The sequence below is a fragment of the Coturnix japonica genome, chromosome 3, assembly GCF_054131305.1.
Source record: "Coturnix japonica strain WE chromosome 3, WE-NBRP24, whole genome shotgun sequence".
NCBI lineage: Eukaryota > Metazoa > Chordata > Aves > Galliformes > Phasianidae > Coturnix > Coturnix japonica.
The window spans coordinates 46035232-46063212 of record NC_140665.1 but is presented as its reverse complement, the minus strand read 5'-3'; the positions used below and the strand labels follow the sequence as shown (position 1 = coordinate 46063212).

The 27981-nt window shown below is 43.0% G+C and overlaps 1 protein-coding gene across 4 annotated transcripts in view; it reads right to left on the bottom strand.

The window, feature by feature from the left end:
• Positions 1–5877: 5877 nt before the first annotated feature.
• UST (uronyl 2-sulfotransferase) overlaps positions 5878–27981 on the bottom strand; it is a 143133-nt gene continuing 121029 nt past the window's right edge. For 2 of the 4 annotated variants that reach the window (XM_015858142.3, XM_015858145.3), the window contains 3 exons: positions 13608–13887; positions 7581–7640; positions 5878–7076 (listed from right to left, as the gene is read on the bottom strand). In XM_015858142.3, coding sequence (XP_015713628.1) covers positions 7070–7076; positions 7581–7640; positions 13608–13887 — 347 coding nt within the window. In that variant the 3' untranslated portion in view covers positions 5878–7069. Of the gene's footprint in view, positions 7077–7580; positions 7641–10712; positions 13888–27981 lie in introns of those variants that run through there. The other 2 variants (XM_015858144.3, XM_085543471.1) reach the window with 1 other exon arrangement.

The following is a 27981-nucleotide window of genomic DNA, read 5'->3' as shown; positions in this document are numbered from 1 at the left end:
GACTATTTGCTTTGCAGGATGTGCTGCAAAATGAGAGATGGAAGACAATGGAGAATGAGGAGTAAGCCCCCCATCCCAGCTCAGGGAAATAGATTACATGTATCCAGAGGCTGTGAAACATTTGCCTTTCCAAAGCTGAGGTGCTAGCACATTCATGCTTAAATTAGGCCCTGTTACCATACACCCGACCTTGCCAATCTTCATTAAGTTGCACCAGCTTCTGTTTCAATAGCGCTCTCTGAGGCCTAGCAGGCTCTCCTGGTCTCTCCTGGCAAGCTGCTGCTTAGTGCATCATGCAGTTGCTTTGTACATGGTGGGAGAGATGACTGGCTGCTCCATTCAGATCCCATCTCACTTGCACTGCCATAGTCACACTGAAAAAGCTTCAAGCAAACCAAAAACACCTTTCAGCACAAACTCCTTTTGTTAACAGGCGATGGTAGTCTTCCCACAACGTCTGAGCAAGAGACAAACTCTGCCACAAATGCTTGGGTGTTGCCTCTGGAATTTGGAAGGATGAAATCATTACATGTTCTCCCACCCTCTCACTTTGAGGCATTTCTGACTGGGATCATATGATGCGGTTGCCTCCAATTAGACGGGACTGGGATCAGTGATTCAGGAGGTCATTTCCAGGCCTGCAGCCCTTAAATAGTATGGAAAGAGTTAGTGTGAGGTCGCCAGGGGAAGGCAACGATAATTGTTAAAAATGGCTCAGGGTCTGGTAGTGTGTGAGAAGAGCAGGAGAGGGGAGATCCAAGGCCCAGCTGTTGCTTAGCTCTGTTTGTGAATTTTGGCAAATCCTTAATCGTGCTGCCCTTATACTTGCAGTGTGTTTGTCCCCTGGGAGCACTGGCTCTTCCCAGCCTCCATGTGGTCCCGTGGGCTGTGCATGCCATTGACTCACCCTGGTTGCTGGATCTCTGGCTCAGCACACGCTAGCCATGTATTGAGTGACACAGCTTTCTGGTGCCCCTGGAAGTGGCTGCTGGGCAGTGTTGTGTTGTACAGCTTTGTGTCTCACCCCTGCCCTCAGAAAGATGTGCTTGCCACTTCCTTCTGTCCCGGGAACGTCTCCTGGTGGGGTACAACAGGCACTGCTGCGCCTTCTGCTTCAGCCCTCTGCAGGGCAGCTGCAGGCTCAGGATTATGAGCGGTAGTGCAGCTAATTGGTTGGGCGGGCTGCTTTAAGAGCCTTTACTCTTTTAAAAAAACAAATGTTGAGCGCTCTAATTGACTACCGCAAAATAAAGCCCTTCTCTTCTTTCCCACATGCGCGCACAGTGTTAAATAACATCCTCTTGTCTAAACTGGGAGGGATCGCTGCACACATTGGGCACGCAGAGCCTCAGAAAAGCTTACTTGCACATGGTAAGTGGCCCAAAATATTTATGCACAAATATGTTTATGCGGATGTGTTTATATTCACAAGTAATTATGCAGCAGCGAGGCATTTCACAGGCTTGCCCTCCCTGTCTCCAACAAATAGTGTCTTTAATGTCCTAATGATGTACCAATTCAACGTTTACATCCCTTCCCCTCCCCCCGCCTTTTCCTTTTCTTTTTGTGAAAGCAGTTGTCTGATGTTTGACAGCAGTACTTCCTGCCTCTAGCCAGCAAGACCAACAACTGCCTTTCATTTCCTTAAAGAAGAAACCCACATTTGTACTCACTGAAGGCAAAGAATCTATAAAACGTGTTTCCTGAGGAGTAATTTCTGGGCATGGTGTGATGCCAGTCTCCAGCCCCGATGCCAAAAGCTGTTGTTCTGTAACTTATTACTGCTAGTTCCTCCTTTGGCCCGCGGATCAGAGCGCGTGTACTAATAACTCAGCAGAATAGTACATGTGGTAAGATATTCAGTAATACTCAGCTTTACCCATGCATTCTTTCTGCTCTGTTTTTGTACAGAGTTCCCCTTCTTCTTACAGTTAAGCCTGGACATATTTTTCTATTTTAAATTTTCCAATGATTTGTACAAGAGAGTATTAAATTGCTAAAGGGCATCTTAAGTATTACAGCTCTGTTAAACCTGAATGAAGCAATGCAAGTCTGGAACACATTTAATAAATCTGCAGCTTGATAAGCAAACTTTCTTTGCAAAATGTGACATTCCATTGAGCTAATCAGCTGCAGGAAAGACCTGCCTCTAATTTCAGTATCTTCAACTTCCTCACCCAAGGACTCCCAGCAGCTGTGCCTGCCTCCCATCCCCCTCCCTTCTCTTGGCACCATTGAGTTTATTAAAATCGTTTCCACATCCTTCAGTGGAAGGTGTGCAGGAGCTGGGCACTGCAGACCCCGATGAGCTGCCTGCATGGCCTTGCCGTGTTTTATGATTTCCAGCCTTAGGTTTTGTTTTAATTGAAGAGTGAGAAGACAGCGCACTCAGCTCTGAGGAAGGCTCACAGTATGTGGAAGCGGTATCAAGAAAATACCTATGCCAGTGGCTGCAAGGGGAAGAGTTCAAACTGAGCCAGAGTTGCTTGCGAAAGCTTGGAGACTCTTATTTTAGTGTTTTTCTTTTACTTTTTTTTTTTTTTTTTTTTTTCCCCTCAGAGTGCTCTTTAACCTAAAAAGATCACAGGTCATTTCCAGAGTGATGCACCTCTTTAATTTAACCCATAGAGACACTGACAGCTGGATTGGGCTCCACCAGAAAGTGCTTGAGAAACATGAGATCGCTGCAGCGGCAATGTGGGGCAGCAAGTCAGTCTTGAGGGGTAACAACCCTTCTGGTGGGCTTCTGGTGCAATCCAAGCCCTTGGGTGGAACGGCCTTTGTCTTGCCCACTCCCTGCACCTCCTAGTCTCAGGGTGTGAGATGCAGCCTGTGTGCCAGGCTCTGCCATTATGTCTATTGTATTACATGAACCTGGGAGGAAACAGTACAAAACCATTCAAAGCACTTTATGAGGAGTCTGTGTAACCTCTCAGACCTGTTGATAACACAGCAAAGAAAGAACTCCAGGCATCTATGATGAAAGCTTCTGCTTTCTCACATCATCCTTATCACAGTCAGCACTTCTTGCCTGGGATGGCCTTTGGACTCACTCCTGATCCTGGGCTGACGAGGAAGGCAGAGCACACACAAGCCACGTGGCTACTGTGCTCCTGTGAGCTGTGGGACTGTGCTGCTCTCTGCACCTGGGGCAGGCCGGTGATGGCCTCAATGAGGCTTAATTCCTGTTGAGCATCTCATAGGAGCTTAGTTGTAAGGGATGTGAAGAGCAACAAATAAAACATTTGCTTTGTTTTTGCAGCTCTCCAGCCAGCAGCACTCCAGAAAACAGAAGTGCTTTCCTTCACAGAAATCCGACTGACAGGTGCTCACTGGGATGATGCTGTGGGGCTGGCATGCTCTGGGAGTGTCCCTCATACCTCTGCATGGTCATCATTAGGAGAGCCAACACAATGGCTGCTACTGCGCTGTGGCATGTACGGTGATGCCAGGGCCTGCCCATCCCTCACTGCATCCAGGCACTACAGGCACCCAGCAGCAAGCAGGAGAGGAACGGGGAGGGGCACAGATGCAGGGGAGATGACAAGGCTGGGTGCAGCCTTTTACCCCGCAGTAGAAAAGGGCAAATGGCAATGGAAAGGCAGTAGGTGCAGGGCTGACAGGTCCTTGAGCTCAGCGGGAGAAAAGAGGGTGTGCTTCTCCTTTAACGTGAATGTACAGTAAATGGTCCCCGTGCTGTGCGCCAGACGGACAGGACAGAAAAGGAAAGCCGGTCTGTGTACAGAGGGCAAGCACTGTACTGACAGCGGGAGCGCAAGGCTCCTCATGCTTTTCTGATGACACGTTTCAACCCAGATCGAGCTCTTTAGGAGTGAGATGCCTCATGTGTCACTGCCCTCAAATCCTTGGCCTCCGCACTGAGACTACCAACGAGAATGCCAGCTATGATGGTGGGTTTATTTTCACCAGACTGAATGGACTTCCCTCTCATTCCACAGAGAGCACGAGACAGCTGTAAGTCAGCAGCAGCTTTTCCTTGGAGAGGGGCCCAAGGCATAAGATTTAAACCACCTAATCTCTCTGTGCCCCCGTCCCGGGATCCACGTGCCATCCTGACCAAAATAACTGACACAGGGCTGCGAGAGGGAGCACCTCGCAACACCTCGGCGCTCTCGGAACCGGCCAGCGGGACGCGGTCCCCCGCCGCACCCGGCCCGCACCGCCCCGCATCGCCTCGGCGGCGGCTCCCCCTAGCGCCCGCTGGGGCGGGGCGGGACGGCTGTACCTGCCCGAGGAGATATCCGCCTCCGGACATGAGAGTCCTTCTTTTGCCTTTCCGTATTCCTGCGGGCAGATGCATTCTTTGAAAGCTCGGTGTGTGTTTCTGTGGAGCGTGAGCTCTGCGCTGATTTCAGAAGCTGCTCAGCTGCTCTCGGGTAGGCTCCAGCACCTGAAAGCTGGCGAGGCTTTAAGCAGCATCACATGGACACACTGCTAAGGCTTTGCAAGAAGTGTGCCTACAGCAGCGCTGGTGGATGTGGCTCCTTACTGTGAGCTCTGCTTGTGGCTGTCCAGCCCCTTTAGCACCTGGATGGAGAGCATCTGTCCTCTATGCCTTGCTATTTTCACCTCCCCCCCATACCCACCCGTCTAACAACAGGGCCACACACAGGCCTTCTAGCCCACTCCTGTTCCATGTGAGTTCTCCAGCCTGCCATGCTCTGTGTGGTGGCACCTCTGCTTTAGGAGGCTGTTTCAACTACTCTGAACTGGAGGGGAGGGAGGGAGGAAGTGTTGGCAGCACTCCAGACATCAAGGCATGTAGTCTCAACCTCAGCACCAGGCTCCCATAGATTAGCCTGCAACCAACCCCCCAATACAACAAAGCATCTTTTGGCTCCTTCCAGGTGCTGGAAAAGGGAGGTGGAAGCCTGGGGCACAGCGGGTGCAGGGCATGTGCTGCTGAGGCTAGTGGAGGCAGAGGGGCAAGCTCTGCTCTCTTTGAATCAGAGGCCCTGGTTTTGCAGGCTGCCTGTGAATCAGACAACCATCACAAACATCTGAGCCCACAAAGCCTGGCTCTGCCACAGCTATTGTGATCTACGTTATTCAGGAATTCTAAAAAACAGCACCAATTCCCATAAAGTTTAGCAGAGTAGATAAATACTCTGCTCCAGCACTCACAGCACAAAAGCTTTAAGCAATTAGGCCAGGCCACACAGCGATTCAGCAGCCGGCTGGGCCACCAGCTGCACAGGGCTCCTGAGGCTGCCGTGCTTCTGTGTGCTTATCCGCACGAGGGACAGTGCTGTGACCAACACTGCAACTTACCCACACCACAGCCTGGGAGAGGACACCACAGGACCACGTGCATTTTTTTTTTAGGGAAGAAAGGGCCTGACCTCGTTCACTTTAGCAAAGGATGCAGCTCTCCTAAAAAAACACTGACCAGCAGCTAGATGCATTTTCCCTGTTCATCCTCACCCTAGAATTTCTGGATTATCCGGTAGGTTTTTCTTCACACTTTTCTGCCTGTTTTGCAAAGCAGTTTGAAGTTCTTAGCTTTGATCAGAGCTGGTCTTGGACAAGGTTTTGCTGCTGCCTCTTTTTTCCTTCCTGTGGTGAGAACAGAGAAAAGGGGCAGTTCTCACACCATCTTTCTCACAGGAGCTGGCTGCCATCACACAAAAACACCTTAGGTTCCTTTGGGGTGATGATGGTACGTGCATGTGTGGGGTCAGAGGAGGCTACAGAAGAGCCCCCTTCCCCCAGACAGAGATGATATTTGCTTCTCACTCCAAGAAGCCCAGAGCTTTTCCTTTGACTCAAAAGACATTGCTTTGGAAAATCAGAGCTGACTACATCATAATTCCATCCCCTTCTCCCAGTTTTTGAGTGATAAGGCATGCACGATGCTGCTTGACACTGTGATATTTATAAAACAAAGCAGAGGTCAAATTTGCTGAACAGTTTCCAAATTCCAGCAAGATTTATCACAAAGAGCCCCATGCACAGACCAAAGTGGCGTGACTGACAAGGGTGGGATTGTGGAGCCACTCGAAAGCCCGGTTTCCAGCCAGCACCGATGGGCCACATCACGCTCTTGGGGGCAAAACCTGCTGGGAAGCTTCAGCTATGTGGAGAATTCAGGCAGCTTTCACAACAGAATTTCTGGACAAGAGACCCCATTGTGAGGAGCTTGGTTTTATGCTCGAGGAGCCACACTGTCCTCCATCAGTGTGGCCCTGTGTGAGGGGCAGCCTGGAGCTCAGCCCCAAGCAGCAGGCCCCATGCTGCCTTGCTCCTCCCCAGTGCCCCAGCCTCCCTAAAATAGAGGTGCTGCCGGGCCTCGCTTGCCAGCTTTCCATCCCAAAAAGTGCGGGAAGAAAGGTTTTTCCCACAGCAGTGCTGATAGTTCCAACTGAAAGCTGTCCAAAGGAGATTTGGCAGAAATGCCCACCAGATAGCTACAACTGAGAAAGTGGCTCCAGTCTCTCACTCTCCCCAGACACCAGCCTCCAGGGCTGTTGCTAACACTGTCTGTGTTCTCATCTAAGGGTTGGTGCTGCTGAGACCTGTTTGCACCCTGGTGCTCTCACCTGCCAGCACATTTCATCCTCCTGCCCCAAGCCAGAGGGGACAGATTTGACATGGCTAAGCCTCAGTTATTTCTACAGAAGCAGGCCATGGCTGGCTAAAGTACGCAGTGCAGAAACTGGATCTGGAGCGGAGGTCAAGGTGACACCTCCAGAGTGGGCTCCACCTCAGCATCTTTGCCCCAGTACCACAGGTCAGAGCACGGCTCCACAAAGCACTCTGCAGAGGTGCGGGGATTACATCCGTGTTTGTTCACTCATCCTGAAGGTGCTCCCAGAAGACACATGGAAAACTTCCATAGAGCTCACTGCTGAGGCAAGGCAGCAAGGCTGGGCAAGGGACAAGCGCTGAGCCTGTCTGCAGGGAGGCACATGACCTGAACCCTGCCTGGAGGCTGCCGGGCCTGCAGTGCCCCAAACCAAGCCAGCGGTGTGGGGAGCAGAGCGGGGTCTGTTGTCTCACTCCATGCTGGTGCTGGTGGCTGAAAGCCATTGTTTCATCTTCTGGGCTTCTAAGCACTGTTGGAAACAAAGGAAAAAAAAAAAACAAAAAAAACAATTTAGACTACATACGCAAACAGATTTGATGACTTTTCAGGAGAAGTTACTATATCCTTACAAATGACTAACTCCACCAGATGTGATTTCATCCACCCACTCATCCTCGTATCTCTACTTATCACCACAGGATCACCTTTCCCAAACACAAAGCTAACATACAGCCACGCCATTTCTGCAGCTATCTGTTGTGCAATAAAATATGTAAGATTAGAAATAACCCTTGTCCCAAAAGGACATAAGCATTTGCCTAACAGCTGAAAAGTCTTTCATATTTAGGTTGTTAACTAAGAATTCTGCAATTTTTAGGAAAAAGATAAGTAAACTAAAAAATACTTGTTTTGCCTTCTGAAATCCAGGACCAACATTAGACAGAAAGAAGGTACAAGGGCTAAGATACTTGACTAAATTATCATCAGTGTTTTCTTCACAACCTTCCTGTGCAATGTTGGGAATATCACTTACCCACTGGCTGTATCCATTCCCAGTGTATGAAATGGGGATAACAGCACTTCTTTACCTCCACTGTGGATCAAAAGGACAAAGATGTTAATCATTTTCCAAGATGCTTGGACCATATGGTTCATGCAGAAATACCTTACACAGACAGTCTTCGGGAACTATACCAACAAGATATATCATTTGTTCAAACACAAAACAAATGGAGACTGTAAAACAGGAAAGACTTGCTTTTCATGGATGCATAGGTGCCTTGTTATCACTTCTCCAGCAGATCTCTCTAGTGTGATCTTATGGGCCTTTTCTTCTTTTGGGAATAAATGAAGAGAACAACAATCATATAGTTGATCTCCTTTCCCTCCTTCTCACCACACAAGCTAGACAGGAGGCTCCTAACGGAGAAATCCCCATGTGCCATGGAAAGCCATGCTCTGGACTTTTGCATCTGGCACAGACTGTAACAGCCTCTGCATCTTTCCTGCATTTGAACTGGAGGCAATCAAATGTCAAAAATCAAAAAAATCCCAGTTCAAAACTGGTAGATGCCACTGCCCTTTGCTATCTGACAGCACTCCCATGAGCCCTGACGTTATCTACAGTCTCATGTACTGTCCTGGCATTTGAAAAGTGCAGTAATGCTTTCCTTTGAGGCACCCCTTCACTGATGCACGTTCATTTCACTCAGCTTACCAGCACCCTGAAGAGTTTTGTTGAAGGATGAAATCTTTGTATTGGATTGGCTCCTGCGCATCAGATACAAGCACAGGTTATGCGCTCATACTCTGCCAAGAATTTTAGGTAAGGTAGCAATCCAGAAATAAATAGAAAAAGCCAAAGGAACACTATCTGAATACAAAACACATCTGAAGAAGCATTTCAATTTAAGTCACGGTCTCAAGTTTTCCAGATAGCCCAAGACATGTAAGGAGAGTGAGCATTCTGTGTGACACTTCAGCTGGATGCTCTATATCATCCTAGCGTTCAGACTGCTATTCTTAACTCTGAACAGCATTGCCTGCATCTACTGCTATTTCTGCTTTTCACAGCACAGATTCTCCCACAGTCTATCAGGTTTCTTTGCTACTCTCCCTTCTGCCCATTGGGTACCAGGATGGGAACTGTAAGATGGTGAAAGATAAAACACGCTCCTACCATGCCTGGCTGACACTGGTGTTATTACTTACCATTGATGACTGCTAACTTCGACTACAATCAGTTAAATGCAAAAGCAGACTTGCATTCCTCCTTTATGCACTCAGAAAAGGAAATCCACATGTTTATACTCAAAATCCACATCTAAATATACCATTGGTCAAACCTTACCATTTAATGGTGTCTAAAAGGCCAAATACTTATTTGCAGAAAATCTCCCCCATTCCCAACCCACTCCAGGGCTCCTGACACGTGCAGGCCCACACACTACTGCCACAACACAAACCACTATGGCACACTCGTGCTTCCATAGCATGCGCCTATTTCCAAAAGCTTTCAACTTATCCTTGAAGTTCATTTCATGCTGCAGTGCAATTTCTGGACAAAATGATGAAAAATTATGAGAATTTTTTGGTTGCAAGAGAGACATTAGCAGCTAGTTTATGCTGGCTGAGGAAAACTGAGATGTAGCCTTTGACCATCAAAATAAGACTCCCTCCACCTACTTCTAACACTGCATTTTTTTTCCCCCGGTGGCTCTTTCTCACTGAGCTGTCTTCCTGAGCACTTCATACCATACTTCTGCGCACCTAGACAGAGACTGATTCTGGAAACACTCCCCAGAGATGCTGTGATGTAACAGCACAAGTGGTCCCAGTAATGCTACCAGTGGTAAGCAGCCACTTCTGAACCTTGGTAAGACATTTTCCATTCAAGTCTGCTGACAAGATACTTCTACATAGCACTCATTTCTACTTCTGGTCTTGGCTCATGCAAACAGATAGATCAACAAGGTTTTGTATGTTTGATCAAATCTTTGCAATAAAAGCCGATTCCTTAATCATAAAAAAGAAAGAATGCGGTGGTATTGTATTACAGCCTTCTAGCTCTCAAAAATGTTACTGCTGTTTTTTAGGCAATAGTCTAATGTCACAGATGTTCCCTTTCTTAAAACAGAGGAAAAGATCAGAGCACCATTACCCGTAACTGTGAATTACATAGCTTTATTTTTGTAATAAGGTGGAGAGTTCTATTCTTTGGCAGACCACGCTTTTTAGTTTGATAAAGAACATCCAAGTTGGCATTCAGTGTGGTTTCCTTTGTTAGTCAAAAAATGTACCTTTGTATTAAATATATTTATTTATTGCATCAAATATGACAGGAGGAGGAGTTCAAAAGCTAATACCCACAGTCCTGGTCTCCAATGTTGAAAATCGGTAATTCTGTGTCTTGATGATACTACATACCATTGCATTTTATGACACTCAAACAATTCATTAGAACGGCACAGTGGTAAAGACTTACAAATGGAAACACCTCAAATATATCTGCAGATTCACGTACGTTGAGTTCTCCTGAGGTACTTCTACACATATAAATAGAAAACATTTTATATACTCTGATTTTGCCATACACCATCAGAACAATACACGTGGAAGAGAAGTAAACTAAACAGGAGAAAAAAAGGCACTATTTGTCACTGCAATTGAAACTTGAAACTAAATTTTATTTATTTATTTTTTTTTTCCAGAATGCTGCTTTTTACCAGTGCTTGATTCTCTCTTTAGAGCAAGTGGGCTGATATTCACTTGCATTATAGCATTGCTTAGGATTTTTGGAGAATTTCAGCCTGGCCACCAAATACCATGTCAAGTACCATGCTGTATGGGAACCAAGCTCTTTCCTTTCAACATAAGACTTTCTTACTTAGCAGCCATGAAGTAGATGACACAAGGGATTCTGGGGAACTTACTGCATATATCTCTGGTGAGCAAAATAATTCTGCTTTCAATCTCACACCTCTGGACAGTCTGGGACACAGAAAATAACCCAGGAACAACTGGCCCCAACCTCACTGCTAAAGTCCAACTTTTAGATAATAAACTACATTGTATAAAGTCCTGTTCCATCAGGTGCCATTCCACACGTCCCCACAGCCAGTCCACCCAGGCAAGGAAACTAGTGTAAGCAAGCAGACTATGGAGCTAAGAAGAAATGCACAAGTTTTATTTTTAACCATTGCTGGACTGAAAAATAGAGTCATATGGCTTATTTATATTTCAGGAGATGGTAGTGAATAAGTTAAGGAATATTTCATCCCAAAACATACTTACTTTCATTTATAGCTAAGCTGAAATACACATATATTTTCTTATCTTCATAAATGCCAAGCACCCACCTTTTTCCCCCAACAAAGATTTACACGTACATGCATGGCACTTCCTACAAAGCTGTTGTGGGCTGAAGCATTTAAAACAATGTTTTTCTTTGAATAAGAAACATTAATCAGATCAAAATATAATCTTTTAAATCAATTTCTTCCTGAGCAACTTAAAATTTGGAATGTATCGAAAAGTTTTAATAAATAAGTCAAAGATTAACCAGCTTCACGCGTACCTTTAACAATTACGTAAAATGCGTTTAATGACAGACAAGTAAGCTGTAGGACCAGGAATCTTAGATGCTGTGTGCCAGATAAATTTATCAAGTACCATTCAAGGAAGAGAGGCCAGGTTAATTGTTATGAAAAATACAACAACATTAAAACCTAGCAAGTAAATTGTTTAACAGTTTTTGTATTTAGGTTATAAGTAGTGATGGCTGAAGATGCCATTAAATAAACAGATAAAAATAGACTTAACAGTAAGCGGCAGTGAACTTGCAGGAATGTGTTAAGTGACTGATTACTCCGTTACAGCGTTGGCAAAAAGTGTCAAATGGAACTTCTGAGAGGTGAGAATATTAATTTTCTTTCCAAAATATAACAATTCCACAGTGTGTAAACTAATCATTACTCTTTCAATGTAATTTCATAGAAACCACTTAAAATATAAAATGCAGCAGATTCATATTTTAGCTAATAGGTTAGTTGTTATCCATGCCACTTTCAGCTTTCTTTAATGTACTCCCTTATGGTACCGTATTTCTACCACTAGTTTGGGATGTGAATGAGAATAGAATTTTCTTTGTAGCATTTGCTGTAAATAAACACCTTTTCTTAACACAGAATCATAGAATCACCAAGGTTGGAAAAGACCTAAAAGATCATCCAGTCCAACTGTTCACCTATTACCAATAGCTCCCACTAAACCACGTCCCCCAACACAACATCCAATCCAATGATTACACACTTTATTTTTGCCCTCTGTATGTAGGTACAGTAAAGACTGACTGGGGATGGAAACAGGTCATAATTGGTATTGGCTCTCAGCAGGATTGTGGCAGAGGAAACTCTCAAAAAAACACGTGAGCTTAGCCTGAGTTTATAAGCCTTGTCCATCACAAGATAACTTTTGCCTCTTAGTTCACACCGAAGGGTGACCTTGCAGACAGAAGTCACATTGCTGTAGAGCAGCTGTAGAACAGGAAGCCAAAATGACCTAGCAGATGTTTGAGAAGATACGAGTGAGTTAGACACAGCAGCCTGGCTCCTCATGTGTGACTGACTGGCCTCATCCTGGCAAGGAGCTGCTTTCCTGTGCCCTGGAACAGGAGCTTATTGCTGTTATCTTCTACTGGTTAGCTTCCTCTGAGCAAAAGGCTAAGGCCTCATTAAGAAACCTGAGCACTACTGACGTCAATTCTGTGCTACCAGCACCAGGGGCCCCAGGACACCTATCTCAAAGACACTGAATGTGGGATCAACTCCCATTTCTGATCCCAGCCTCCACCGCTCCACTTCCTACCGTCTGGTAGTACTAGTTGTAGTCACCAGCAAGGGCAGACTTTCACAGTGCATCCCGCAACAATGCATTACTGAGCTGACAATTTTATAAAGCTGCTTCTTTTTGTTTTATAATTCTGAAGTATTTCAACTAGAGAGGTTGCGCGTATCCTTTCCATTAATTTTACTTCTAGCCATCCCAAAAGCAGATGCCTGTAGGGACAGCTGTGATCTGCTTCATACAAGAACAGTTCAATTCTGTGACCACAGAAACAACACTTATACACTGAATAAGAGCTCCATCTCTTTTAAGTTTTTTTCACTGAGTGACTTTTTTTTTTCTATACCTCTTTGGATTTCTGGTCCATAATAAAAATTAAATATCGACAAATACTCTTCCTGAACATAAAAACCATGCCTTGCATCTTTTCCTTCAATATCTAATAGAATTGTACTTAGCTGTAAGAAATAAAACTATGGTTTATATCACCTGTCCCAACTCTTCAAATTCTTCATTCTTGCCATTCACTGACTTGGTAACTTTTTTTACTGTATGAATTAGAAGGACTTACAAAAAATATCTAGCTTCTGTAACTTGCCTTTTGTCCACTCACATTAATTTGCCAGAACAGTAGACTCACTCCTCCCACACTGAGAAATTCAGAAGCCATTGTCTAACCCAGTTTTGAGCCTGTTATCCCGAGATGTGAGCACATGGCAAAAGCTCTGACTGCATCACTGGAATGAATACCAGTGCTCTTGGGGCAGAGAGGCACCCTTCCCAAATGGCTCACTGCCTTCTCATTTCTAGTAGTTAATGCCACGGTATTATGCAACGACGACTTGCTTCTGGAGAAAGAGAGAGATTAGGATCTGTAAAATCCACTTTGCAATACAGCACGATGTATTTCATGTTTTGTGGATGCCCAGAAGACTGTGGTGTACTCCAAAAGTTATTTTGTGATAGACAACAGATAATTCTCTCTTGAAATACCCTACAGCAAGATACCTATGGAGCCAACATAGTATTATTAACATCGAACCCACAAAACCTGGTATCTTCCCATTGCACGTGGGAACATCGTGTTTTGTTCTGTTTTAAATGCTGCTGTGCATTAACTCAGTTTCTTGAAGAATTACTTTTAATAATAATTAAAAAATCTTAAGAAAGCTTGAGGGGTCACCAGAAGAGAAAGGTTAGTTCTTCCATCCATCACCTTTTATAGATATCCTCTAGCCACTTTTCATCATCTTCTTCCTCATCGTCTATCGGTTCCTCTGTTTCCAGGGGAGAAGGAATGAAGAACTCAGGTCTGGGACGTGGTTTCCTAATATGAGACTTCAGTCCAAACTTGCGCTTTAAGAGGTGGAACTGTTCTTTGACATAGTAATAAAACTCATATTCATATCTCATACGTTGGTAGAGGATCTGTATTGCTTCTGGAGAGGGGACGGTCTTTTTCACTGTCACAGTCAGATTGCCAAGTTTCCTATGTTCTGTAAAGAAAACAAGCAACATAGCAGGTACTGATTAATGAGACCACACGTAAACTTTTTTTCTCTGGTTAACATTAAGGCACGGCCGTACTGCATTACTAGTACACATGACCTCAATCCGCCTCCTTCGTAATGTAAATATTTTTATTGATTTGAAGTTAGGCTTAGACGTTTAAATATGGCTAGTTCACACATAGCATTTGGAACTGCAGACAGAATCAGAGACTCACTCAATATCCTGCACTGGAAGGGACCCGCAAGGATCATGGGATCCACATAGCATCACCCAAAATCAAACTATGCCTGAGAGCAGTGTCCAAGCTCTCCTTCAAGTTCAGCACTTGGGACCATGCCCACTGCTCTGGGCAGCCTGTTCCATGCTCACCATCCTCTGGTGCAAAACCTTTCCCTCATCCCCAGCTGCCTCTCCCCTGTCACAGCTCCATGCTGTTCGCTCAGGCCCTGTTATTGTCACACAGAGCAGAGCTCAGCGCTGCACCTCTGCTCCCTTCACAGGGAGCTGCAGGCTGCCATGAAGCCTCCCCTCAGCTTCAGAGGGAGCTCCTCCTTCTTCAGAGGAGCTGATATGGTGCTATGTTATTGGATTTGTGATTAAAAAAAAAACAGTGCTGCTAACACACCAAGGTTTTAGTTGTTGAGCAATTCTTGCCTTTAAGCAAAGGCAGAGCTATTTACTTCAACAGGCAATGCAAGATGTCCACCTAGTGAACACAGCACTGATGATCTCCAGACAGAAATTACAGGTTACACAGGAAAAATACAATGAAAAGGTAGAGAATGGTTTTTTGAACATGAAATTCTTTGTCTCCATTATATAAGATTAATGTTCATATAGCTTTAGGGTGTCCATGCCTATAAACACACAGACAATGTTCACACATTTTCCTGCTCCAGAGTAAAGAAAAAAACTGAAGGAAAATAACAGAAAGCCATTCATTTAGTAATACTACAGAAGACAGCACCCCTCAAAAGCTTATTCTTTTCTACACCACCCAAACCCATAGATTGAATAGACTAAAAAGCATCTCATCTTCTAAAATTATTAATTAACTGTTCAAGTTGTTGTTGACGGGCCTTAGACAAACATGCTCAAAGGAAGGATTGCTGTACTACTTGGGTGAGAAGGCCTGAGCCATCTTATGATGATGTAGCACTTCAAGAAATTCCTTATTCTGATGCTTGGTTGGCAGCTTCCACCAGCACTGCAGTCTGGTTTTCTTTATAAACTCAGCAGCAAATATACACTACTAAATATTTCATTTATTAAGTCTAAGTCTTCACACCACTTGCCAACTGCATTTTTATTTTACGTAGGTTATTTCTGTTACAGAAAACTCCTTTTACATCGCTGGAAAAAGCTCTTTATTTATATGGTCCCTCCAGGACTCTAACTGGGAAAAGCCACTTCTGAAGGCCCCGGCTCCCTTTGGTGGCTGTTCCCTCCAGCAGAGAGAGGCACTTGTGTTTGGCTCAGGAGTGCTGCCAATGATGACAAGGTGAAAGGTGCTGGGTTGTTTTTGTGGGGGGTGACCAGCACGGGCAGGACTAACCTCTCAGTTGCCTCTCAGTGTAACTATCAGCAACTGCAGTCCTGCAAAACGCTGCTTGTCAGAAGGGACTGTGCCTGGCCTCAGGCTCAGCACGTTGATCAAACAAGCCAACTTCACTTTTTTTTTTTTTTTTAAAAACACATTTAGATTGGTTTCTAATCTTAAATGCTCTTGAAATGTTCCCTAATACAAATATGAATGAAATCACAGAACTGCCCCTTGAAATCGCCCTAACACCTCTCCTCATTGTGTAAGCACGATGGAAAAACGATGCAGATTTGGCCTAAAGCCAAAATAACAATCTGCATACACTACATAAACTGAGCTGTCCCACCGAAGGACCCCACTTTATGACCTTTGAGATCGCTAACCATATGGAGGGCAGCAAACAACACTATTCACTTTTTAGGGTTATTCTTCTTATTATTTTTTAAGCGGTGGGGTTTTTTTTTGGCATTCTTTTGAATTACTAAAAAGAATTCACCACACAGCAACCGAACCTCCCAGTACAGCCTGCTCAAGCCTCGCATTAATGTGGTGAAGACTAAACTGATACGCAGATATGGATGAAGAAAATTAAATACTTCTGGGTTACCAGGTGATGAACATTTACTGCTACTTTCTCAACTCTCACTTGTTTTTTTTTCCCTTTGAATTTACAAATCTGTGTTATTCACTGCAGTAATCCAAGCCATAGGAAACTGAGGACTTTTTTACATTCTTTGGCTTGAAAAACCCTAGATTGCCATATTTAGACAAAACGATCCTAAAGATTACCTCAAAAGAGAGGCTTTGAGCTATGCCTTCTGCCATACCATGATACAGAGGTGCTCCTGAGCTGTGTGTGAATGCAGTAGTGCTCTCCCACCCAAAGGCAAAGGCGGAAAGCCCTGCCCCAAGGCCTGCTGCCCGAGGGCCGTGCGAACACGATGGCTGTCAAAGATAGAGTAAGCTCATTTCCTGCAGCCAGGCAGGGAGGCCCCACATCTCAGTTGCACTCTGTTGAGCTGCAACGCATACCTATTGCTCCACGGTTGTCAATGGAAATAAAGGTACATTGCTGCGGTTAGACATGATGTACAGACCAGTTAGGGCCTCTGCCTGCCGTGCCACTCCAAGTATTGGTGAGGCACTAAAATGGGACTCTGATGGCTGTGCTAGAAATTATATCCCCTCAAATTATGTAACTGTAGCTCAGCCAAAAAAAAAAATTCAGGCCCAGTTCACTAGTTTCTCAAACTTGAACTTTTCATTTGGACTCCTAAAGGACATCAGGGAAAGGATGTTTTTGAGAGAGCAGAGGAAATGCTGCTTTCTCACTTGCAGGCTGCCTTTCCAACAGAGTGAAAGATGGGCAGAGCAGCCAGGCTGTACACCATGGCTGGATTGCACTGCTCAGCACCAGGGCTTCTTGTAGTCACTAGATGAGATGAGGTATTGAAAAACAAAGCCTGTGAAAAAGTAAGTGGTGACTCGACTTACAGCATCTACTAGCCCTGTCTGAAATACTCTGGCTCCCACTTATTAACCTTCTTATTGCCTTATGCACTGGGGACTGGAAATAGAAGTTAAATTCCTTCTCACTTACCCACATTAACAAAATAAGGCATAAGATTTAACATGTAGATAAAGATTAAACGTTTGTGTGTGTATTGAAGACAGTTATGCTAGGCTCACAAGTAATATTTGCTTTGTTTTAGCATTTACATCTTAAATTACTGTGTTTCTGTCATGACAGAAGACAACTCAATTCCAGAGAGTTGGAAGGAAATCTCATGCACACCTCTTAATTGTCAGATACGGACAAGTGCCTCTGAGCAGAGAGATTTCTGGTAGCAAGAACACCCAGAACTTCAGAGACCTACAGTTCTAGGCAAAACTGATGTCGTGCTTATCAAACAGGTATCTTGGGAGCAAATACACCAGGCTGCAATTAGTGCAGACACTGCAAAATCATGGCTGTCAGTGACAGTCTGAACTAGATGAGACAGTTACAGCAGTTCACTTTCTACTTTATTACCACTTCTCTGAATAAGGAAACCAGAGGGAAGAATAACATCACTCTTAACCTAATACGATTTCATTATTAATATTAACACAGACAAACCATAGGAAGCTCACAGCATGATAACCTAGCAGAGAAAATGGAGGGAAGCCAAAAAAGAAATTACCCAGGAACAGCTCACGGTGGCATTCTGAAAGGCACGTAATCAACTACAAATGCTGATGGATGGAAATAGCAAGGAGGTGTGGCACCAAATGACAACAAGGAAAGGGGGAAAGGAAAACATTAGCAATAAATGTAAAAAAATACTCTGGATCAGTAAGGCTGAAAATAACAAAAGAAACATCTTCCTGTAGTATGCAAGTAACATTTGCTGAGAACATGCTGTAGAGGTAAACACCGCACTGGCCTGGCTGTGAACTGGACAGTGTAACAGTGATACATATCCAACAGTGCTCTGAAATACTACTTAAGCTTTTAAAGGCATTATTTCACTATTACGAAACACTTGCCTTACAGCACATTCAGAAACACAAATATATCTCTCTCTCTCTGTACTTTTTAAACAGCTACCACTCTCTGAGGTCTCTTCTCCAGCCAGGAAGTATTTATCAAGCGGTTTCCAGCTTCTCTTTTCCAAACTTTTCACAGTACCACACTTTTGTTTCTACCAGTTCAAAGCTGTGGATGCAACAATGTAGATTTCCAGCTGCATGGGACACCTCAGCTAACTTGCCAGTATAGCGCACTGCCTCTGGTGCTGCTCAAGCCAGGAAACGTGCTTTATCTCATGCATGATCAGATAACAAATCTCAACAGGATCTTCTAAGAGACTCCTTTTATTTGCTGCAATTCATGCATTGCATTCCCAGTCAAGATAAGCTAACATAGAAAAGAAAAAAAAACAAAACAACCCAAAAAGCTGAAAATGAACCCCATTGGTATGAGAATATGGTCAGGTACTTTTACTGCTGTTTAGCAACTTGTGAACGGAATGAGACAGAGTTGGAGGTGCCAAAACCAAAGTCATCTGCAAAGGAAATGCCAGGATTCTCTAGTTCAAGTTGCTGAGAGAACTGCTAGGTTTGCAGTTCATATGAAATTTCTGACGTATCTTTTATAGCTGTATAAGTATTACTGAATGGATGCAGTCAACCTGACCATCTGACAAAACCACCACATACAAGTAGATTCTTACAGATCACTTGTGAACAGAGATGCACAGTAAGTCAGGCAGATACAACCAATATTCCTGTTTTCTCGCTTTTTTCTTTCTTCCTTTTCTTTTTTTCAGAAGGAAGAGAAAGTTGCAGTGACAAACCTGAGCTGAGCTCTTGAGCAGGAAAAGCTACACCACAGATACGCTGTGCAGAAAATCTGCAAACAGGAATATAGCCTGGGATTTAAGAACCTCAAGCAGACATCTCATCTTTGGGCTTCAAGTCACTGCAGAGCGCTACCTGTGATTTGTGTTTGCAAAAGAGAAGCTGTAGAAGAGGCACGCAGTGCAAGTTTACAATGTCTACATGGAATCGAGTGACGTGGAGGTGTCTTTATTTCCATATATAGTATTGATGAGTGCAACCCTGGCGTATAGCATTCAGCTTTGTAACCACATCCTAAATCAGACAGGATACGAGAAAAGCCTCAGAATGAATATCAGGGTTGGAAGGAACACTTCAGAGAAAGGAGATACATTTGGTCAGCTCTGTTCAGCTGTTCAACAAATAACAGATTGAGAAGTGACTTGTTTGCAGCACCCACATACTTTAATGTAAGAAAACTACAGATACTAAAGAGTTGGTAGCTGAAGCCAGAGTTCTAGTGGAGAAAGTGCCTAATAACTAGAACAAAATGAAAGAAAAAATGGGTTGATTTGCTGTCACTTGATATTTTACATCAGATCCAACTGACTTAAGCAACTCAAGTTACTGATCTTTGTGCAAAAGTAGGAAAAATTGAGTGGCCAGTAGCAAAGAAGAAGCCAAGCTAAATGGTCCAGTGGTTCATTTAAGTCGTTCACAGATGCACATTACAGTCTTTCACGTCTCAGCTTCCAAGCTGCTTGTGAAATCCTTTTTTGTCAGGCCCTCTGAGACACCTAATTGAATGTCATTTTAGGAAGATGTTTTAACACCTCAGTTACTACCAATTCCAGTCACTGGCACTTCAAAGCCCACCACCCTGCAATATAAAGCCCTGAAGGAATGTGAAACAACACTAGGTTAAAATAGAATTTTTTTTTTACACGATCGTAAAAATTAATTTTCAGTGCTGCCCCTTCCAATCTGCCTTGTTCTTATGAATATTACTATTCATTGCTTTGCATGAGAATAATTACTGAAGTGAAAAAATAGAACAAAAATACACATACTAACAAAAGCACAGAAGTTACGTGCCCTGTAATAAAATGTAAGCATTACCAAGGTAAAGCCAGTACTTATGTGGTATAACGGGGCAGGAAGAAATATGTTACCATAATGAAAATGGCTATTAAAATGTAGAAAAAAGAAGGCATCAGTTCTCCTGTCCCATGTGAGAAAGTTACTGGCTCTACGATTTTCTCCTATGTCTCCACATAGAAAACTCAAAGCCCTGAAATTGCTTTACATCTTATTATTAAAAGCCAAAGAAGGTCAAGAGAAAATTCTCTCTTTTTCCCTTAGGTTCTTTTGTGTATAATGAGCAACTGCAGGCAGCCAGGGACTGAAGCACTAGAGAAAAAAAGAAGAATGCTACAAGAGCAGAAACAACACACTGTTCCTTTCAAGTTCACCCCCCTTCCTGGCCCACAGCCCGCCTGCCTTGGCCAGCTGCCAGGGTATCGGGACAAAAGCTTCCTCCTCTGGCCAAAACCGAGGAAAAGGGTCCGTTGTTTAACACAGGCAGACTGGTTTCAGCAAGAGAGAAAGCTGAAAATAAGGGGAATTATATTAACTGAAGGTCCTGAGAGAGAAGAGTAATCTCCTAGTGTGGCTAATGCAATTCTCACTCCATGCCTTTCCCAAGGAGGGAATGTCTTGACTCCCTACCTCTCAGACTAGAAGGCGAAGTGAAATGTTTCAGCAGGGCTAAAGCTATGAGGCTGCTGAAGGTTCACGAAGGGTAGGTCCTGCTTGACTGACTTGATCTCTGATGATCAAGTGACCCTACTTGATCATGGCAAGGTGGTCATGGCAAGGTGGTGGTTGGCCTCTTCACCCACATAACCAGTGATAAAACGAGGAAATGGCCTCAAGTTGCACCACAGGAGAAGTTCGGGTTGGATATTATGAAAAATTTCTTTTCTAAAGGAATAGCCGGGAGCTGGAACAGGCTGCCCAGGGATGTGGTTAAGTCACCAACCTCTGAAGGTGATGCTATTTTTGTTGGCTAAAAAGGAAACAATCAAAATAATTCAACCCCTTGTGTCTATTTAAAAGCATTCAACATTGATTCTCCCTGAGAAATCATGATCTTCTTGAGAAATTCAGCAATCAATCTCCCTGCACAGTTATTCTTTTGTTCCTATATAGCATATCCTTCCTTTGATTGTTTCTTTTACAAAATCAGAGGTCACACTTCATTAAATTTCTTTTCCTGTGTATACAGTGATGTACAGTGACAATAATGCAAAGATGATACAAGAGAGGTGGTGATAAGTATCCAAAAGGTTATTTAAAAGAAAGACTCACCCAATAGAGGCCTTCAGTCTGCTGGAAAATGCTGAAGCAATCTCCACCAAGGAGCAATCCCAAAGAGATGCTGCTTCAGAGTTGGTCAGCCCTTAAATGAGGTCTAGAGGAGGTGGAGTCAGGCTCCACCCCTTCCAGGAGCACAGCTAAATTACTCTCACCTGTGCTCCCACAGCTGACCCAAAACTTGCCTCAGCCGACTAATCAGAGGTTCAGGCTGTGATTACCAGTTTCCCATACACTGTGAAAGTCATTCATCGCATCTCTGACCATCTCTGGCTCCTGCTGTGTACCTTTTCTAATTCTATTAGATTCTTTTTGTGAGGATGGGACCAGAGCTACAAATAATTAATGAAAATGCAGAAACTTGAGATACAAAAACCCACAGAAACAATATGTAAATATTTTAAATAGTTCTTCTAAGGAGTTAAGAGTCAGAAATAAATGATAACCTATGTGCCTATACCACAGATTTGAGTCGTTGCTGTCCCAGAGTGTAGACTGAGAATATTTCCTTTACTTAAAACACAAAATCACTTCAGTACAAGAGATTTCTTCAACTTAATGGGCTAATCCTAAAAGAAAGAGTATTATCTATAAATTAGTTTAATTTATCTACTAAAATAACACAGGAAAAAATAAAAAAAGATTAAATAAAGATCAAATTTTAAAATAATATTAAAAAAACTAATGCTTTGATGGCCATTTTCAACAGCTAGTCCTCAAAAATACAAATCTTTCAGTCTTTTTTCCCTAAAAACTAATAGAAATTCTCTTCCTTACTAGACTCTGAATTGATGAAATTCCATTCAATTTGTTAAACTTAAGAGAAGAATAAACGCCTGCATTTCATTCACACCAAACAGATGAAGAAAACCCTGAAATCATACAGAGTCATCTTTTTAAAATCTGCAAACAGAATAGAATGCACCATCATCTTTCTATTTTAATGGAGTTCTATAGAAAACAAGCTTAAAAATATATCTGAGATTAATGGTTTCCATAGTGACCAAAACAATGAAGAATAAAAAAATGATGAGAGTCTTGTCATGGCCTGTCCAAACCCCACAAATTTGTTTCTAGGAGACTTGGAGTAAATTTATATGGAAGGGGCACCTACCACATTGGCTGTGTACGTGCACTTACATGTGCCAAGACGGCCATAAGGCCCACACTTTGACATAGGCACAGCACTTGTTTGGACATGAATGCATGTATAGTCAATGAGAATGTGGGTCCCAGAACACTTTTAAACTCTCCAGTTCAGCATCTACATGGAGGCCAAGTTTTCCTATATGTGTAGGGGATATGAAATTGTAACTCTGAGCTCTCTTAAAAATATATTCCTCACTGGTATGGCCAGTGGCTACGGCCTCCACTCTCCAAACAAACATGGCAGCCCAGGTACATCGCATTCAGTTGACATTTCCTCCATCTGCTTGCCATGGTGGTTGACAGCATTTCTGACATATCTCTAGAGCATTTAATTTTGTTGAGTGCATTTACTGAAGAAACGAAAACCCCTTAAATGAGCAAATATAGAGTCCTCATAAACATAGCTATATATATATATATATATTTTTTTTTTTTCATTTGCTCTGAGTAACAGCGGGAAATGAAAAACCACGAGGCTGAAGGAAGTGAAAAGACTATTTATGTATCATGGGAAAAATTAAACTGAGTTTCAATGCTTTAAAGTGTTCAACATCTGTTTATCAAAACACTTTTGTTGTACTTCTTTTGTCCTCGATTATGCAGTCTGACTGCTCTGACCTACAAAAACTGCACTAGATTCTTCCTTTGATTTTAATGGCAATCTGTGTAAGTTCTGCCACTACTCTGAAACCAAAATGATTGGAGGGCATTTCCAATGGGCAGTAAAATACAAGAATATAAGAATGTATCTAGTGCCCTTTCTTCATAGAATTGCTACATGTGCACACACATTCTGTAAAGATGTGAGGGTCTTGGAGTTCTTCCCTTTCTGTGCATAAGATACAAAGTGTCTGGGCTCTACATTTTCATTTCTGTTAAAATAAAATCTGTTGAACAAGTGGGATGTACACCAAGATGTGGTTTGGAAGGATAACAGAAAACAGCCTGTGAATTGAACAGTTGCATTAAGCAAGAACTCCAGCCACTGATTCCTACAAGGAGCTTGCAAAAACATGCACCAGGGAAAACAACTTTCATCAGTTCAAAGCAGAACTTTTTGCTAACTGTTGAGTCTGTCCTTAAAATAGGCCAGATAATGTATTCTGCAACTGCAAAAAGCGCTGGAACCTACCAGGGGACCACAAGCCATGTTCCACAAGCAGCAGAAGGTGGTGCCAAGCAAACACTGAAACTCAATATATAGAAAAATATGCTTTTCTGTTTCATTGCTGTTCTGTTATTAAAAATTCTAGATGAACAGGGCTGACATTTTGGTAAGCTGTTTGCAAATGTTCAAGAAGACGGAGGCTTTCTGCTGTCAGACACTGACACTGGCATAGCTTCATCAAACAGGCAAAGTTGTACAAGCTGCAATTTGTACCTGTTATTTTCAGCATATAAGAGCTTAAAATGATGGACTCTAAAGGGGTTTCCAGTCCCACAGAAGCTGTTCTTAGTATAACAAGATGTATACACAAGTACATCATGATCCTATTCAGGATAATGTCTTTCTATCAAGTGCTTGAGCACAAACAGCACTTGTTTCACCCTGCCTCACCATGCTGACTGGAAAGATCAGTCTGCCATTTTTAAATAAACAAAATAATCCAAACAAGAGAAATCTGTTTCACTGCACTTAAAAAGATTGTATGTTCTCTTAGCATTAAGCATCTCATTTCTTTTGTGAAGAAAATCAGTTGGTTTAACTCACAGAATCACGGGACAAACTAAGTACCTCAAAACAGGGAAGCCCATGACCTCTTCAAAGTGCTCTTTGGCATCCCAAATTTCCTTCTTACATTCTGTCCTTAATGGTTTTTCACTGGCACCACAGGCACTCAGAACTTAGCACTGCATCTGACAGGTCTAAATTCAGAATGGGAATGCTTAAGGTAGGAATTCAGTGAAAACAAACAAATAAACAAAATCCACCTGAAAGATCCAGAAATTCTGAAGCAATAGCCCTAAGGAAGACATAAATCACTACTGCCTGATACTTATATGGTGAAACTGGACAAACAACAGTCCCTGTGAACTAGGATTCAGTGCAGGAAAACAACCTGATGTCTTCTCAAGTAGTGAAACCTGAGTTGTGAACAGAGCAAGACCAAAGACATATCTGACATGTGGCTTCTTCCAAAAAACAAACAAACAAACAAAAAAAAAAAACCACCAAAAACCCACCATGAGAAAAACATGGGGCAGGAAGCTGGTGAAATTACCTTGCTGATAAATATCTGAGCAGTTTGTTTGATCATCACCTCCTGCTCCAGTTGGCCCGGCCTGCCGTGCCCTTTCACAACCCCTTCACAGTTTCACTGCCCAAACTCCTTCCTCAGGTTTCCCAATTTCTGCATCTCATTCTCTCCAGGCACTCTTCTAGCAGCTGCTTTTGTCTCCATGCAGGGAATTCTCAATATTTTACTGGAATAGATCTCCATCCACCTGCTTGGCTCTTAGTAAAGAAATCCTGGGTTTCTACTGCATTTGTTTGTCATGCAGGGGCATGGATTTTTTTGTTGGAAACACTCAAGTAAAAAATACTAACAAAGTGCTGTAAAAAACCAAAACAGAAATAAAACCAAAACCCACCCAGACAATTCTCCCCATCTTCCAAAAGCTCAAAATAGCATTGAGTGATGTATGGACCTATTGGATAGGCAAGAACGCTAGCAAGGCACAATAAACACTGTTTTTATACACATACTTCTTCCTTGCTTCCAGAAGCACTACTAAATGCAAGGTCCCTGACAGCATCCATCTACACTTAACCTTATATTACTGCACAGCACAAGTTACAAATATCCATAGAATCACAAGATTGGAAAGGACCTACAAGATCATCTAGTCCAACCGTCCTCCCATTACTGTTGCTACCACAAGCCACTAAACCATATCTCATAGCTCCTCATCCAGACACCTCTTGAACACTGCCAGGGATGGTGACTCCACCACCTCCCTGGGCAGCCATTCCAGTGCCTGACCACTCTCTGAGAGAAAAAGTTTTGTTGTCTCTCTCCTTGTCTCCCTTTCCTCCTGTGAAAAGCAAGATATTCAGTAAGGTAGCAGACTGTTTGTCCGCTCTGCAGGAGTGGAAAAGTCAGGTGTGCATTCTTAGTTCCAAGCCCTGCATTTGTGTGTTCTGTAGCACTAAAGATGCAATACTCTCAATGATTTAGAGGTACATTTGTACTCAGAGTACAACGATACACCGCACAGTAATACAACTGATTCATATACCCTTCAAAACTCAATTAGAAGTAAAGCTATGGAATAGGACAAACTATTACAATTACCTACTCAACATTCTCACTACACAAAAAGTATTAGATGGAATCATACCACAGAAGACATAGGATCAGGATATATTATCACTGACCGGGCAGGACATGAAGTTTCTTCTCATGGTAGATGCACAGAGATAAGTTAATCCAGTAGTAACAGGGGAGCCAGAATGGAGGAATCACCAAAAGCCATAGGGAAGGCAAACTAATTGTGAAAAGGGAATATTTCAGGGACTGAGAATTGAGCAGGAGCACACACATGGACAGACAAGAGATGCTGCTCCAGACATTCACCAAGCAGCAAAGATGGGAGGGATGGATAAATGCTTGGGTTTACTTGTTGTAATGGAGCAGCTGAGGGAAGATGACTACTTAAGGCACTATCCCCTGGATAGCTCTTCTATTTCTCCCAAGTCCCCAATTATTATTATTCTCTTCCTCTTCAGTACCCTCATTTCCCCTGAGTATGCACTCAGCAGCAACTTGCATTCCCCAGAAATACTCCCACTAGCTGCCTGGAAAGACACTCATGCTGGAGGGCAAAACACTCCTCTGACATGAAGATGCCTTTAAAACCACAAGTCATCTTCAGAAACCAAATTGCATGGAGCTGCATGAAGAATTCCTCCAAGACCAACTTTGGAGGCAAGTGAATTCAGCTAACTCACAAACATCAGCAGTTAATTTCATTTGAGTAAGCATGTTTGGTATTTTCAAATCCTTCCCCCAAACCACACACCTCTTTGCACGTGCACTTCTTTTAAAAGTATTTTCTTATTAGTCTGTTTTTATGCTCATATTTTGCTCTCAGCCTATATGATAAAATTGTTTTCTGGGTGAGCCCTGGAGAACCAAGCAGACCAAACACTAATGCTCATATGGATTTTATTTAGAGGGGGGAAAAAAATCCCTTAGGTTGAGTAGTTATGTTATTTTGAACTGGTTTTATATTTTATGTGTACATAGTGGAGCTGGAATTTCAGGGCTGGCTTTTGTTTGCATTCATCATGAAACATTTGTTATATGAGCTGCTGCTACTGCTACCAAAACAGCTGCTGCTCGCTGCTAGAAAACCAGAGCCCATCTCAACAGTTTCTTTCTTTTCCTGGTAAGTCTATCTGGAAAATGATGTTTCTACAGAAAACTGCCTTTGTTAGGCTTCACTGTTACACCCTGAACATCTTTTGTCTATCCTGAACATGAGCCTGAAAATGAACTGATATATTAGAGCAGATGCTCCTGAAATATCTACAATTAAAGGCAGATCGGAACTACAGCTGTATGAGTTCCCTGCTCTGCTACACCTCAAACGTGAATGTCTTCCCATCAGTTGCTCCTATGACTTAGCCAGAATTCAGCTTATCTGTCCTAAACCACCATTTTCTACCACCTGGAAAAATTGAGCCATAAATCAAGTGCACCAAATGGCTTGATCTCCCTTCACATAAAAGATTTATCTGCTCCAGAAGTGCTGCTGTCTAGTAGCTAGGTCCATCTGTAGGAGACTGCTTCCCTATCTAGGAAAAAGAAAGCCCACAGCACCCAGCATTCTGACAATCCATGAACTTTAATGAAGATCTGAAGGCAAACCAGGACCTAGCAGATGAGTGGACTGCAGCCCTGAGCGCTGAGATCAGACTCCCTGAACTGCACATAAGCTGAATTTTAATACATTACTTACTTTGTTACAATTACTGAAATACTTCAGAGTTGCTCTTGTTGCTTCTTGGCAATTTCATATTGGCAGTGACCTCTCTCACCTCATTCTTGTCTTCTAAGTGGAAGTTTATCCCAGACTGTAGCACAGTTTCTGCAGTAGTCTCATCTTCCCTCTCTCAAAGATGCTCTTTACTACTACATTTATAAATCTGTGATTCAGCTCCAAGAGCAGAGAAAAAGAAAAATGGAATCCTTCAAGCCATATTTAGTAAAAGCCTCTTTTGCTACAGCTTCTTGGAAAGTAAACTTTCAAGAGGGACAGGTCAAAAAGGCTGGGAAATTCCAGCTGAGAAAGGAAGTTGGGAGCATAAACTCCAAGAAAGCCTTCAGCAATGGGGCTCTGAAGGAACACAGGAATGGTGTGAAGTTATGCTCAAGTGAGCAGATTATCCCCTCTGGAGTGATGGCTGGGAGACAGACCAAAAGAAACGTCTAGCAGCTGACAGCTACTCTGCTAATACACTTCCTTACTTTTACTTCAGATAATTCTTTAACTAAGGACCAATAACTATTTCTTATCCTTTACTCCCCCACCTAATAGCAATAATAGAAGTCTTAAGGGGACTCAGAGGCCTTCAAATGACTGTGGGACTCTTGCCGTGTCCTCAGAGAACCAATAATCTATTTACAGATACAGAGGACACAACTCAGCAGGAACTTGCCACTTAATATCATTTATTGATTTG